Raw genomic sequence first — 15827 nt, 5'->3', positions numbered from 1 at the left:
TTTAGAGGGGCCTTTTGTCCCCAGCACAAGGTGCACCTGTGTAATCAGCTTCTTGATATGCTACACCTATCAAGTGGAGGGATTATCTTAGCAAAGGAGAAATGAACACTATAGGGATGTAAACAAATTTGTGCACAAAATGTGAGAGAAATAAGCTTTTTGTGCATATGGAAAATGTGTGCTCTCTTATTTCAGCTCAGGAAAAATGGGACCAACACTACATGTTCCGTTTATATTTTTGTTCAGTATACATGGACAAAGACAGCCACACCAATAACATGACTTTAACATGTAACTGTACAGGCACTTACAGTGCATTCTGAAAGTATTCAGACCCCTTGACTTTTTCCACATTGTTACAGCCTTATTCTAAAATGTAAAAAAAAAAAAAAATCTACACACATTATACCCCATAATGACAAAGCAAAAACAATTTTTCTGAATCTTTCGCAAATTTATAGAGATAGAAAGCCACTCGGACATTCAGACTTGTTCCGAAGCCAATCCTGTCTTGGCTGTGTGCTTACGGTCATTGTCCTGTTGAAGGTGAACCTTCGCCCCAGTCTGACGTCCTGAGAGTTCTGGAGCAGGTATTCATCAATGATCTCTCTATTTTACTCCATCTTTCCCCCATCCTGACTATTCTCCCAGTCCCTGCCGCTGAAAAACATATCCACAGCATGATGCTGCCACCACACTTCATTGTAGGGATGGTGCCAGGTTTCCTCCAGATGTGGCGCTTGGCATTCAGGCCAAAGAGTTCAATCTGTTATTCGCCTTGAGATAGAAGCTGTTTTTCAGCATCAAAGCTGGAACCGAGAGACTGAAAAACAGCTTCTATCTCAAGGCCATCAGACTGTTAAACAGCCATCACTAACATTGAGGGGCTGCTGCCAACATACTGACTCAACTCAAGCCACTTTAATAATAGGAAAACTGATGTAATCAATTTATCACTTGCCACTTTATATTATTTATATTAGATAATGTTTACATAACCAACATTATTCATCTCATATGTATATACTGTACGCCATACCATCTACTGCCATCTTGATGTAATTAGATGTATCACTAGCCACTTTAAACAATGCCACTTTATATGTTTTCATAACCTACATTACTCATCTCATATGTATACACTGTACTCTATACCATCTACTGCATCTTGCCATCCTGATGTAATGTATCACTAGCCCCCTTAAACAATGCTGCTTTATATGTTTTCATACCCTACAATACTCATCTCATATGTATATACTGTACTCCATACCATCTATTACATCTTGCCTATGCTGTTCAGCCATCACTCATTTTTATATTTTTATGTACATATTAGTATTCATTCCTTTACACTTGTGTGTACAAGGTAGTTGTTGTGGAATTGGAAGATGACTTGTTAGATATTACTGCATGGTCGGAACAAGTAGCACAAGCATTTCGCTACACTTGCATTAACACCTACTAACCATGTGTATGTGACAAATAGATTTGATTTGAATCTTGGTCTCATCAGACCAGAAAATCTTGTTTCTCATCGTCAGTCCTTTAGGTGCCCTTTGGAAAACTCCAAGCGGGCAGTCATGTGCCTTTTACTGAGTGACTTCCGTCTCTACCATGAAGGGCTGATAGGTGGAGTGCTGCAAAGATTGTTGTCCTCCTGGGAGAACTCTGGAAGGTTCACCATCAGGTTCTTGGTCACCTCGCTGACTAGGGCCCTTCTCCCCCGATTGCTCTTTGGCCAGGCAGACAGCTCTAGGAAGAGTGTTGGTGGTTCCAAACTTCTTCCATTTAAGAATGTTGGAGGCCACCGAGTTCTTGAACTTTCAATGCGGCAGAATTTCTTTTTCAGTACCCTTCCCCAGATCTGTTCCTTGACACAATCCTGTCTCAGAGCTCTACGGACAATTCCTTCAACCTCATGGCTTGGTTTTTTGCTCTGACATGCACTGTCAACTGTGGGACCTTATATAGACCTATGTGTGCCTTTCCAAATCATGTCCAATCAATTGAATTGACCACAGGTGGACTCCAATCAAGTTGTAGAAACATATCAAGGACGATCATTGGAAACAGCATCCACCTGAGCAAAGGGTCTGAATACTTGTGTAAATAAAGTATTTTTAATACTTTTGCAAACATTTCTAAAAACCTGTTTTCACTTTCATTATGGGGTATTGTGTATAGATTGAGGAAAGTAATTCATTGAATCAATTTTACAATAAGGCTGTAACATAACAAAATGTGGGAAAATGGAAGCGGTCTGAATACTTTCCGAATGCACTGCAAATGCTCAAGCTCTCTCCCAGGTGAGATTCTGTCAGCTGTGTATATACATTCAGTACTTTGTCAATAGTGGAGTACTTGACATTGACAGTGGTTCATGAAAAATATTGTTGTCCATTACTAACAGCAGTCCCACAGTAAACAAAAATAAGGAATAAAACCCCAATGGTATTTATTTTCTATGCATACATTCTGCCTCAGCGCCACACTTCCCTTACGCTCCATCATTACTGATATAATGATGAATCTATATTATTGAAGTTCCTTGCCGACGCTCTTATGGGACAACAGTAGACCGCAGTGTGAAAGAGAGCCTCATGGGCAGCTCCAACACAGAGGTCAGGAAACACCATAAACCTTTGTTATTCCAGACCCAGGCTTCAAACAGTGATCAGTTTCTGCCTGGCCTCCTTGTCTGTGTCTGCTCTTGGAAGCTTGGTGGTGTCTTGTTTCGGAAGTCCGTAAAGGTATATGGAGACACACACCAGCATTGCTCCACAAGCAAAGGTAGCAGCTGCATGAAAAGGGAAAATGGTTACTGAAAACCTGCCATGGACTATTGATGAATTCACTCAAAAATATATTCAGATGATTTTTTTTCTAAGCAGTGTTTCCCCTATATTCATTCATTTAGAAATAAGATACATTTCTGCCACGACACAATTAAATGGATAGTAGTTGGCTTAATGACTGGAAATCTATGGGATCAGGTAGCATGTCATTGCGCTAGTAGCAATACACCCACCACGACCCTTGCCACAGCGGCTGAAAATAAAAATATCCTATATTAGTACTCCTATATTAGACCACACAAAGCCTAGTGGCTGAACAGTGACTTATGATAGTCCATGCCCACAAAGATGTAAATGATTTGACTCACTTATCTGGAGCCCAAACAGAGTGACAGATGCCACAGTAGAGAGAACGATGGCGGCTGCAGCAGAGAAGCCTTTCATGATATTGTCTGTGTACTTCACCACCACTGACGTGTACAGACCACCCACACTGGCCAAAACTGGAAGAAGAAAATACCAAATTGTAAATTCAATGTACCGCACAAATTTAGGTTAGGAAAAGTTTTTTTTTTTAAATATACATTTCTCCAGGCATTGTAGAAAAATCATGAATATGTTCATGTGTCAATATTGACTCACAGACTACAAAGCACACCCAAGGCGTGTAACCGTAGAAGAAGCCTTTCTCTACGACCTGAGCGCCCTCAGTCATGTAAACTCCAGCGAGGGTGACCACAATGCCAGACAGGTACATCTGGATGTTCCTCACCCATAGGGATGTGTCTGAGCTCTTTAGGACCTTCTCAAAGTACACCCCTGTTCAAACAAAGGGACACCATTAGGTTACCTGCCATTATCATCATAAATTACATTATAGAATATTAAAAAGATATAAAGCAAGATTACCTGCAAACCCAGAGCACAACACAGCCACAGCAATGGCCATAAACCCCAAAAATGGGTTCTGTTCCACCTAAAAAGATTAGAACATGTCAAATACTCCTTACATAAAAGACATTTAGCCCCCAACTTTCCCATGCCGGCAACTTTTTGACGCTTTTCTTTAGATCTGAAGAGGTATTGCCAGTAAACAAAGGAAAGCGAGCATTTTTTTAATTCCGTCTACCGACCAAGTCATAATTGTGGTAAAGTTCTGTCTACGGCTTTGTATGAAACGTAGCCGTAATGCCAAAGCGGCATTGGCACAAACTACCATAGAATTAAGAATACTAGAATACCACTGAATGATGAAAATATTGGAATAAAGTAGGCTAATGGAAAAAGTCATGTATCAAATTGTTGCTTACTGAAACTCCCAGTCATCCAATAGTTATAATATATTTGAAGCAATAGCCTACCCTCGTCTCGTCAACTACATCAGTCCTTCAAACTGTGGGGCTTGCGAGGTATCGACTTTAAAAAAGAAACTTACTCTTGAAAGTTGTAATAATGGAATGCACAAGGTGCAGTGTAGAAATTGGGTAGTGCATCATCAGTTCCTCTTGTCATGTCAGTCATTACATACCTTAAGAGTGCTATTTATAGCTTGATATAAAATACCCAGAGCAACTTGCCCATGTCAGTTGACTTTTTATTTTATTTAGGTTTTTCAGTCCATAGATATGTTGTACATTTTGAGTCACTCAAATATTACATGAATAGACATTAGACATGGCAAAATGTATAAAATTGTAAGAAAATTCGCTTTAAAAACGTCAAAATTGTCTTTGCACCCCATGACAAAATTTGTAGAATTACAGGAAATAAGCTTTAAAACCTACAAAATTCTCTCTACCAACAAGGGGGTGTGAACAGTTTGTCATGAACAGTGCTCGTGCCCATGGAAGGGGGGGGTTAACGTTAGCAGCTAGCCTGGTACTACACGACGTATACAAAAAAGGCCACCAGTGAACCCAGTGTTTTTTACAGTACGAGTGAACCAGTTCTTAGGTTTATTGTACTAATAGTTACTTATTGATCTTGACTAGATAGCAATTTATTTTTACTGGCTTCATGGGAGAGTAACTTCACATCAGATTGAGCTTAAAAATTGTTCAGAAATATTGAAAACATTATGGGATAATGCATTTACTATAATGTGAAGCTGGAGAGTTATCAACATTGTGTAAGGGATAATTAACAACAAGCAGCTATGCATTCTATGGAAAATAATTAACAATGTGGAAGGTGTGTTCCATGACGTCTAGAGGAGTGGAACTCAACCTTCCAAGGAAGGTGTATACAAATCTCTGCTGTTAAACTAAATGTTAGTCCAAAAGAAATGCGAGACGAGCAAACGAATTGATAATGTCATCTATTCATTTGCTCATCCATCACGGCTCAGAAACGTTTAGCATGCAATAATGTAGCAGAAATCAAGTGTAGACCTATTAGTTTGCTCGATCGCGTATAGGCAACTCCAAAAGGTTGAAATGTGAACACAACACTTTGGAAAATATAAATTGCTATTATTTTCAAAAAAATCGGGATCATGATGAAGATACTCTGAATGTAAGAAACTATGCCTGCTCCCTAACAAAGGTGGATAAAAAATAAATAATTGTAAGTTACCTTTTCAAATTACAATACAGAGGTTCATCCAGGTGAGATTTCTTATTTCTTTACATGATCATAAAGAGCAGATTCTAAGGTTTCTAAAGCACATACAGGGAATCTATTGATTTCATTTGCAGGGGGCAGCCATGTAGCCTATAGGCTGCACAAACCAGTAGCATAATTTAACTAAAAAAAAGATATTTTATTCCTGCCATTAGATGCATTTAAAAAGGTTTATGCTGGCAAGAATGTGGTAAAAATAGGCCTGTTTGAAAGGGGGTCATATAAACATTGCACTCCAAACATTAAAAAATAAAAATAATAATAAAATAGGCAACATACCATAAATCCTATGTGAAAAGTGTATAAGATTCTTAACAAATAGACAAGGCAGAGAATTCCAAACCTCAGACTTGGGTTGTAAACAAGCCATTAGAACATCAGCAACGAACCAGTATACACTTGACATGCCCATTGGCCAGGTCTCCCTTGTAAAATAGGTATTCTGACCTCAAATGGGACTTCCTGGATAAATAAAAATGTGAAATAAAAAAAGCCAAAACAGAAAACACCAAGGGTACCTGGACTTTAGTGGCCTCTGCCGGTTTCCACTGGACCAGCGTGACGCCCAAACACAGCATAAAGACTGAGAACCACTGCAGCCTGCTGAGAGAGCGGTTCAGCATGAGGACCATGCACAAGGCCGTGCACGGGATCTTCAATTGATATGTCACCTAGGTAAGGAAGATACAGTGAGAATATGAGCCAGAGGTGAAGTATAGATACATTACCAGTCCGAAGGTTGGACACACCTACTCATTCAAAAGGTTTTTAATTTATTTGTACTATTTTCTACATTTTAGAATAATAGCGAAGACATCAAAACTATCAGTTATGTTGTGCCAAGGTAGGGGTGGTATACAGAAGATAGCCATATTTGGTAAAAGACCAAGTCCATATTAAATGGCAAGAACAGCTGAAATAAGCAAAGAGAAGATTACTTCAAGACATGAAATTCAGTCAATACGCAACATTAAGAACTTTGAAAGTTTCTTCAAGTGCAGTCGCAAAAAACCAAGCGCTACGATGAAACTGGCTCTCACGAGGACAGCCACAGGAAAGGAAGACCCAGAGTTACCTCTGCTGCAGAGGATAAGTTCATTAGTTACCAGCCTCAGAAATTGCATCCCAAATAAATGCTTCAGAATTCAAGTAACAGACATCAACTGTTCAGAGGAGACTGAATCTGGGCCTTCATGGTCAAATTTCTGCAAAGAAACCACTACTAAAAGGACACCAATAATAAGAGGAGACTTGCCTGGGCCAAGAAACATGAGCAATGGACATTAGACCGGTGGAAATCTGTCCTTTGGTCTGATGATTCCAAATTTGAGATTTTTGGTTCCAACCGCCATGTCTTTGTGAGACGCAGAGTAGCTGAACGGATGATCTCCGCATGTGTAGTTCCCACCGTGAAGCATGGAGGTGGTGTGATGGTGCTTTGCTGGTGACACTGATTTATTTAGAATTCGAGGCACACTTAACCAGCATGGCTACCACAGCATTCTGCAGCAATACGCCATCCCATTTGGTTTGCGCTTAGTGGGACTATCATTTGTTTTTCAACAGGACAATGACCCAACACACCTCTAGGCTGTGTAAGGATTATTTGACCAAGAAGGAGAGTGATGGAGTGCTGCATCAGATGATCTGGCCTCCACAATCACCTGACCTCAACCCAATTGAGATGGTTTGGGATCATTTTCACCACATAGTCAAAGAAAAGCAGCCAACAAGTGCTCAGCATATATGGGAACTCCTTCAAGACTGTTGGAAAAGCATTCCAGATGAAACTGGTTGTGAGAATGCCAAGAGTGTGCAAAGCTGTCATCAAGGCAAAGTGGCTACTTTGAAGAATCTAAAATATATTTTGATTAACACTTTTTTTGGTAACTATGTGATTCCATGTGTGTTATTTCATAGCTTTGATGTCTCCACTATTAATTCTACAGTATAGAAAACATAAAAAAATTAAAAACCCTTGAATGAGTGTGTCCAAACTTTTGACTGGTACTGTACGTCAATTCTTAATGTGACATTTTCTGCAGAAATCATGAAATTTGTAGTTTATACCTGATACACAGCTGCATCAAGATTGCTCAAGGCAACAAAGGCCATGTTATTCTGAACTGCATAGACCACAGAGGGAACACTCAGTTTCAGCAGCTCTTTTGGACTCCAAAATACATGTTCAACTATGGATGCTTTTAACCTGCCAAAGCTGCCCGTTTCTCTGCAAGGTGAAAATGAAGACAAACATGTATAAAAGCTGAGCTACAGGGGCATTAATTCATTCAACAAAATACTCAACACAAGGGTGTTCTACAGTATTTCTTCAAGGCAGAGACCACATGTAAAGAGGCTATCCAAGTGCATTTGTTACATGGACGGTCATGAAAACAGTAGTACATTGGATATACTTACTTGGTCAACATCCCAAGGCTCAAGAACAATTTAATAACTTCTGTGATGCATACTGCTGTTGTAGAGAAGTACATAGCTGTTGATGATACTGTCCTTGTGTATCGTAATACCACGGTGTAAGTTGCTGCCACCAGTGTCATCACTGACAGACAGTAGACCTTGAACATCACACTCACTGGCTCTGTAGAGAGAGGACAATGATTTAATTATTTTTTTCCCAATTTAAAGTTTTATTAAGTTCTTGTTTTTCCAAATCAACAAAGCACATTCCACATTCACAGATGTGACAGACTTTTATAAATAAATAAATATATATATATAAAAATATATAAATAAATATATATAAAAATAAATATATATAAATAAATATATATAAAAATACACACATATATACACACTAGAGGTCAACCGATTAATCAGAATGGCCGATTAATTAGGGCCGATTTCAAGTTTATAACAATCGGTATTTAAGGCCACCGATTTGACGATTTTTTTAAGATATTTTTTTTTATGCTTTTAAAACATTTTTTTTTTTAAACCTTTATTTAACTAGGCAAGTCAGTTAAAGAACACATTCTTATTTTCAATGACGGCCTAGGAACGGTGGGTTAACTGCCTTGTTCAGGGGCAGAACGACAGATTTTTACCTTGTCAGCTTGGGGATGCAACCTTAGGTTAACTAGCCCAACGCTCTAACCACCTGCTTTATGTTGCCAAGGTAAGTTGCTAGCTAGTATTAAACTTATCTTATAAAAAAAACAATCAATCATAAACACTAGTTAACTACACATGGTTGATGATATTACTAGTTTATCTAGCCTGTCCTGCTTTGCATATAATCGATGTGGTGCGCATTCGCGAAAAAGGACTGTCTTTGCTCCGACGTGTACCTAACAATAAACATCAATGTCTTTCTTAAAATCAATACACAAATATATATTTTTTAAACCTGCATATTTAGTTAATATTGCCTGCTAACATGAATTTATTTTAACTAGGGAAAATGTGTCACTTCTCTTGCAAACAGAGTCAGGGTATATGCAGCAGTTTGGGCCGCCTGGCTTGTTGCGAACTGTGAAGACTATTCTTCCTAACAAAGACAGCAGACTTCGCCAAACGGGGATGATTTAACAAAAGCGCATTTGCGTAAAAAAAGCACAATCGTTGCACGACTGTACCTAACCATAAACATCAATGCCTTTCTTAAAATCAATACACATTTTTAAGCCTGCATATTTAGCTAAAAGAAATCCAGGTTAGCAGGCAATATTAACCAGGTGAAATTGTGTCAGTTCTCTTGCGTTCGTTGCACGCAGAATCAGGGTATACAGAATCTGTCTCGTTGCGAACTAATTTGCCTGAATTTTACGGAACTATGAAATAACATTGTAGGTTGTGAGATGTAACAGGAATATTTAGACTTATGGATGCCACCCGTTAGATAAAATACGGAACGGTTCCGTATGTCACTGAAAGAATAATGTTTGAGATGATAGACTTAACTATAATATAATAAACCTTAGGTCATTTAATATGGTCAAATCCAGAAACTATGATTTGATATTTGATAGCGCAGTCTGACTGAGCGGTGGTAGGCAGCAGCAGGCTCGTAATAGTCAAAGGTATATGGTTTAGAGAGAAATAGTCGTCGCGTCATAATTCCTGTAATAACTTGCGGCTGATCTTCGTTATTTTACCGTTCATGTCTTCCATAGAGAATGTCTTGATCTACTTCAAATAAGGTCTGTGTTTTGTGCTTAAACCACCTCGGTGTTTTTATACCCGTGTAAATCTCACTAGGTAACGTTTGTCAACATATTTTCATAAATCCACTCTACAAAAAAAATGATCTTCGCTTATATTGATCTGAGTTATATCCTATGGATATCTACACAGTTATAAAAGTGGCAAGGTGGTGTAAGCCTAAACCAAACACAGACCTTATTTTAAGTTAATCTGATCTTGGCACATTGAATTCACTGCAGAGCTCTTGAAAGGATTTCAGTGTAGTGGTTTTCTGATGAAATAGGTCTGAAAAGGTCCTGATTCCTAGAGTTTGCCAAAGATTAAAAGTTGGCATCCCTCAGGGCTTTTGGCAAGTCTGGGTTGCCAACTATAGGCGAGTGAGAACATATTTGGGGAGGAAATGCCCAGGTATTTCTTACAGTCCCTCCACGCTAGTAGGGTGCTGTAAATCAAAGGTTTTGGCTATGTTGCCCACTTCACTAAAGTTATTAATGAAAATAATTGAGCTTAGGGGCAATGAACCACAGGATTGGGCTTCTGAACCCACGTTGACTCTTGTCTGTTTGTGATCCATGCTAGCATGTTGCAGATTTGGGCAGACCAGTAGTACAATTGAAGGGAGGGAAGGGCAAGACCACCCTTAGATTCAGGTTTCGATAGAGTGGAGAACTTGATCCTAGGTTTATTGCCCCATATAAATTTGGTGATGCTTTGGTTAGTTGTTTTGAAAAAGGAAACTGGGAGATAGCATGGGAGCATCTGAAATAAATAGTTCAGTCTAGGGAGGATGTTCATACGGATGACATTAATTCTTCCTACTAAGCTAATTGGGAGGGAGATCCAGGTTTGGAGATTGTTCTTGATTCGATCCAGGAGTGGAAGATAATTTTCCTTGAAAAGGCTATTCAGATCTGGTGTTATGAAGATCCCAAGGTATTGAAACCCCTGTGTCTTCCATTGGAATGGACATAGTGTCTTCATAGAGCTGGTGAGTGTAATATTGAGGGCAGACAGTGGATTTGTTTAAATGTATCTTATAACCTGAAACTTTTCATACTGAGCAATTGTGTCTAAAATGGGAGGGAGGGATATGTAGAGCAAGACATCCGCGTAGAGCGAAATCTTGTGCTGCAGGCCGCCTGCAGAAACACCCATAATACTTGGATTACTCCTTATCAACTCTGCCAGAGGCTCCGCCCCCAACAAGTAGAGCGGGGGGACGGGGACGGCAAGCACACTTGTCTTGTGCCCCGTCCCAAAGGGAATCTGTCAGAGTTCAGTCCATTAGTAGTCACCATGGCATTTGGATGAGAGTATAGTGATTTTATCCATTTAGAAAAGTTCAATATGGGCCCAAACTTTATTAAGACTGGGAACAGAAAGCTCCACTCCATCCTGTCGAACGCCTTCTCAGCATCCAGTGAAGCCAGCAGGACAGGGATCTGTGCGTTTACTTGATCAATAATATCAAAAAGACAGCGAATGCTATCAGAAGAGTATCTGTCTCTAATAAATCCAGAGTGGTCCGTTTTTATTATTTTGGGAAGAAGAGTGTTTAGTCTTTTGGCAAGCAATTTGGTAATTATTTTGTAGTCGAAATCCAACAAGCTTATGGGCTGGAAGGACGAGCAGGATAGAGGGTCCTTGTCTTTTTTGAGCAACACTGTAATGTGAACTGTGTGCATCGAGTCTGGGAGAACTCCGTTTTTGCAAAAATCCTCCAGCATTGGCATGAAAATAGGGCTAAACTGGGGCCAAAAAGCTTTATAGAACTCTGGGGAATCCATCTGGGCCTGGGGACTTATTAGGTGGCATGGAGGTAATTGCCTCCAGGACCTCCTCAGGAGTGAAGGGGGAGTTGAGATCTTCTTGGTCGGTCTCTGATAGTTTAGGTAGCGAGAGTCCCTCTAGGAAGGAGTAGAGTTCTGCCTCCATGTGTTCTCTCTCAGAGGTATATAGTTTGCAGTAAAAATCATTTAGTTAAAATGTATCTTTTTTGGGTCATATGTGACCTCGTCCTCTGCTGTTCGGATAGCCATGATTGCTTGCTTACCAATTTTTAAAAAAAAGACAATCTACTCGGCCTATTGCTATACTCATGGTATTTCTGTTTAGTAAAGAAGAAAAAAAAAAAGTTATCCCGAGTATAGTCCAAATTCAGTTTGGCTTTGGCTGCTTTAAGTTGACTCCAGGAGGTGCTGTCTGGGGATTGTTTATGTACTTTTTCACAGCGTTCCAGCTCCCTCAAGATCCAGCCTGTGTGCTTCCATTGCTTTTTTCTTAGAGGAAGCATATGCAATTAGATGACCTCTTAGTGTGGCTTTAGCAGCGTCCCACATTGTGGCCGGAGAAACAGAAGAATCTTTGTTGTCGTGTGTGTAGTTGTCTAGCCATGTAGTTACCAATATATGGAACGCGTCGTTTGATAACATGGAGGTGTTGAATTTCCAGCTCTTTGACCTCGGAATGTTTTTGCAGAGGTCAAAGCGGAGGTGGACAAAGGCGTGATCTGAAAGTGCTATGGGTCCGATTGTACATTTGGCTGAATTTATGAAACTATTTGGGATAAAAATGTAATCTATACGGGAGTAGGTGTTACGGACATTAGAGTAGTATGTATAGTCCATAGATGAGCTATTAGTCTCTCTCCAGATATCTATCAGTCCCATCTCTTTAGTAAGAGAGTTCAACATCTTTGCAGATCTAGGATTTGTGGTGGGGACTTGAGATGATTTGTCTAGGGTTGGGTTGACGGTACAATTAAAATCTCCAGCCACCAAGCCAAAGGAAACACAATGCTCATTGAACAGGGTTATCATTTTTGACATGAATGCAGGAATGTCTGTGTTAGGGGCGTATATGTTTAAGATAGTAATTGGTTGTCCATACAGTAACCCAGTTAAAATAAATCTCCCCTCCCGGATCAGATATGTTTGTCAATTATGAATGGAGCATTCTTATGGATAAGTATGGCTGTACCTCTACTGTTTGATTTGAAAGATGAGAAATACACCTGTCCCAGCCAAGCTCTGCGGAGTTTGGCATGGTCGCCATCACAGAGGTGTCTCTCTTGTAATAGCGCGATGTCTGCTTTTTCCTTTTTTAGAGCACATAGTATCTTTTTCCGTTTTATTGCATGACCTAGACCATAGCAGATCCATGTCAATAGATCTAAGGTACTAGTCATCGAACAGTAATCGAACTTTAGTGCAAGTCATCTCTGGGTAAAGGTGGATAATAGTTACAGCTGCGTTCACATAAAAGGAAAATAAATGGTGTACATAAAATAAGTCTCTGAACACCCCAGCCGAGTTCCCAAACAACTCGACATATCCCGTTGTTGAGTTCAGTACGTTGGGATCTCAGCTCAGAAAGGATGTCTTCGACAGAGTGCGAGGTCGGCATTCGTTGGGCCTCGGTGGGGAACGGGTCCTCTTGCTCCTGGCGCTAGCTTTTTCTGAAGCTAGCTGCTTCTTCTTCGAGGCTTTTCCTGTCGCTAATGCTCGAGTCCGGGTAAAAAAAATGTCACCTGTAATGTCGCCTTTTGTAGCCGCTATGATTTTTTGACTAAAGCTAAAGGAGTTTAAACTTGTAGTTGAGGTAAGATTAGGAATTGGAAAGTACTTGTGCGGAAGTGTTAGTTCATGCGACCGTCTCGTTCGAGGGTCACGTGATCCCCATCAGGACAATGATTCTTGACAGCATGAAGTTCACCGAAATTAAGAATGAGGCAAGGAACCGAAAATCAGTGTGGACGGCCACCTAATGACGAGATTCGCAATCGTTACAAGAACAATCTATATAGCCAGGGGATAAGTTTAGACAGTCACCTAGCTAGTTGTATCTGGACTCAGCAGGTGGCTAACTAGCTACTTCGCATTGCCTTTCCGTTCAGAGAAGCTGTCTTTTTTTCCCGCTAGATAGCAAAATACCAAATACAATTTCTTTAGTTTAGTGCATTAGGCTAACTTGTTGCGTTAAATAGTTCCGAAACAGGAACTAGTAAATAACATTGCAAATACCGTTAAGCATAGCTAGCAGATTTCACTTACCGTTAGCCATGGTTAACTTGATTGTTGTTAGACGAATGCTTGGGTACTTAACGTGATCACCTACCGACGTGTCTAACCACACGTATGACTAAACTTTACAACTATGATGATCAGATATGAAATCCTGATTAAGGTCGTCTTCTTTGGTATCATGGCGTTCGCACATTTGTTTGTGCATGCAGCCACCTAGAGTTCGGGAGTGTGTTGGTCGCTCACGTTACATTTTGTGACGCAAAAATAAAAAGGTAAAAAATTGCACCGCTTCACCTATATACCACTATTCAGCGGTGGAAAAAGTACGCAATCGTCATACTTGAGTAGAAGTAAAGATACCTTCATAGAAAATGACTCAATTGCAATTGGACAATTTTCCTGTCATGCTAAGCATGCAAAATGTAATGAGTACTTTTGGGTCGCAGGGAAAATGTATCGAGTAAAAAGTACATTATTTTCATTAGGAATTTAATGAAGTAAAAGTTGTCCAAAACATAAAATAGTAAAGTACAGATACCCCAAAAAACTACTTAAATTGCACTTTAAAGTAGTTTTACTTTAAGTACTTTAAGTACTTTACACCACTGCCACTATTTCATAAAGACGGGGCTCTTTTGTTCAACACAACTTGTAACTCTTTTGAAGTAAAACCTTGTACACCCAAGTACTTATCTGCAGCTACCATCACCTTTTCTGTTATTTACGTTCCATTTCTGCGGTACAGTTGATAATCATGGTAATGAATGCTAAAGCCAACCTTACCGAAGCACTAATTCGTATCACTCTGTATTGGCCTACTACTCACCCTTAACCCATCCTCTACTCTCCACTGCCTCAATGGAGATTCCCTTGCTTTTTAGTGTAGGATTAGATTTAATCGGTGTCCGGGAAACTGCCCTGTAATGAGAATATTTAAGATGACTGAAGTTCATATTTAGGCCCAGCCAATCAGAATGAGTTTTTCTCCACAAAAGGGCTTTACTACAGACATAAATACTCCTCAGTTTCATCAGCTGTCCGGGTGGCTGGTCTCAGACAATCCTGCAGGTGAAGAATGAACTTCTTGATATGCCACACCTGTCAGGTGGATTAATTATCATGGCAAAGAAGAACTCTTCATTAACACAAATGTGTGCATAAAATGAGTGAAATAAGCTTTTTGTGCAAATTGAACATTTCTGGGATCTTTTATTTAACACATGAAACATGGGACCAACACTTTACACTCATGTACATATTACCTCAATTAGCCCGACTAACCGGTGCCCCCGCACATTGACTCTGTACCAGTACCACCTGTATATTCGTTTTTTACATTTCTTTACTCATCTATTGTTTACCTGATACCTATTTTTACTTAATAATTGCACTGCTGGTTAGGGCTTGTAAGTAAGCATTTCACTGTAAGGTTGTATTCGGCACACATGACAAATAAACTTTGATTTGATATGTTTATATTTTTGTACAGTATTGTAAGCCAGGGACCCATCAGGAAAGCCACTAACGTTGCCGACACTATGCCCCTTTTCCTACACATTCTTGAGCAATTTCTCTAATTATGTTTTTTAATTACACTTTCTGGTCGAGTACGAGACATGTTTTTAGCCTGCAAGCTACACTAGAGATCATGCAAATTCCCCGCTTCTGCACCACAGCTTCATGGTTGCCATGGTAATCAATGTAACACTGCATGAGCCACAGGATGTAAAAGTTGCAATGTTGTAACAGTAGTAGCTAGCATAATGCATTGATGCACGCATCTTACTGGCCTTCTCATTCATTCCATGTCATTAAATGCTCTTTTAAAAAAAAAAATTACTTTGCATAACATTGTCACCGATCCATTTTTCATTTTCCATTTGTTTTGTCTCGTTTTCCCACACACCTGGTTCTCATTTCCCTCATTATGTGTTGTGTATTTAACCATCTGTTTTCCCATGTCTTTGTGTGGTATTGTTTATCTGTTCATGTATGAGCACATTAGGCTGGTTAAGCTGGGTTATGTTAAACCCTTATTTGTATTTCGCATTAGTTTGTGGTGAGTGCTTTTCGGTCGCCAAATAAAAGGCTCCGTTTTGCTACCAACTATCTAATCTCCTGCGCCTGACTTCCAACAGCCCTTCACGCATATCCTGACAAGGACATAATGGAAACAGATAAATATTTATAAAAACAGACATGACGTACACAACTT

The 15827-nt window shown here is 39.7% G+C and overlaps 1 protein-coding gene across 3 annotated transcripts; it reads right to left on the bottom strand.

Annotated features, from left to right (window-relative positions):
* Positions 1-2434: 2434 nt before the first annotated feature.
* Positions 2435-14664, bottom strand: LOC106607707 (CMP-sialic acid transporter). 3 transcript variants are annotated; one of them, XM_014204951.3, is made up of 8 exons: positions 14439-14664; positions 7842-8022; positions 7491-7650; positions 5939-6091; positions 3708-3774; positions 3441-3617; positions 3167-3301; positions 2435-2800 (listed from the first exon to the last, which is right to left on the bottom strand). In XM_014204951.3, the coding sequence occupies exons 1-8, from the start codon at positions 14641-14643 to the stop codon at positions 2667-2669; spliced, it is 1212 nt and encodes a 403-aa protein (XP_014060426.2). In that variant the 5' UTR covers positions 14644-14664; the 3' UTR covers positions 2435-2666. The 3 variants fall into 3 exon arrangements, with proteins under 3 accessions (XP_014060426.2, XP_014060427.1, XP_014060425.1); XM_014204952.3 differs by lacking the exon at positions 14439-14664 and adding an exon at positions 13640-13853; XM_014204950.3 differs by lacking the exon at positions 14439-14664 and adding an exon at positions 12567-13134.
* Between the last annotated feature and the right edge of the window lie 1163 nt (positions 14665-15827).

This window comes from Salmo salar, chromosome 06 (genome assembly GCF_965601325.2).
Source record: "Salmo salar chromosome 06, fSalSal1, whole genome shotgun sequence".
Lineage (NCBI taxonomy): Eukaryota > Metazoa > Chordata > Actinopteri > Salmoniformes > Salmonidae > Salmo > Salmo salar.
This window is presented reverse-complemented; position numbering and strand designations above follow the sequence as displayed.

What these genes read in the sequence shown, in the direction of transcription:
- LOC106607707 (XM_014204950.3), bottom strand. Translation starts at nt 12,774, where the DNA reads ATGACTAGTACCTTAGATCTATTGACATGGATCTGCTATGGTCTAGGT. An exon ending in AGCCTTGGGATGTTGACCAA is followed by an intron (nt 7,651 to 7,841) that starts GTAAGTATATCC and finishes TTCACCTTGCAG; the next exon opens with AGAAACGGGCAGCTTTGGCA. An exon ending in TCTGTTTGGGCTCCAGATAA is followed by an intron (nt 2,801 to 3,166) that starts GTGAGTCAAATC and finishes CTTTTCATGCAG; the next exon opens with CTGCTACCTTTGCTTGTGGA.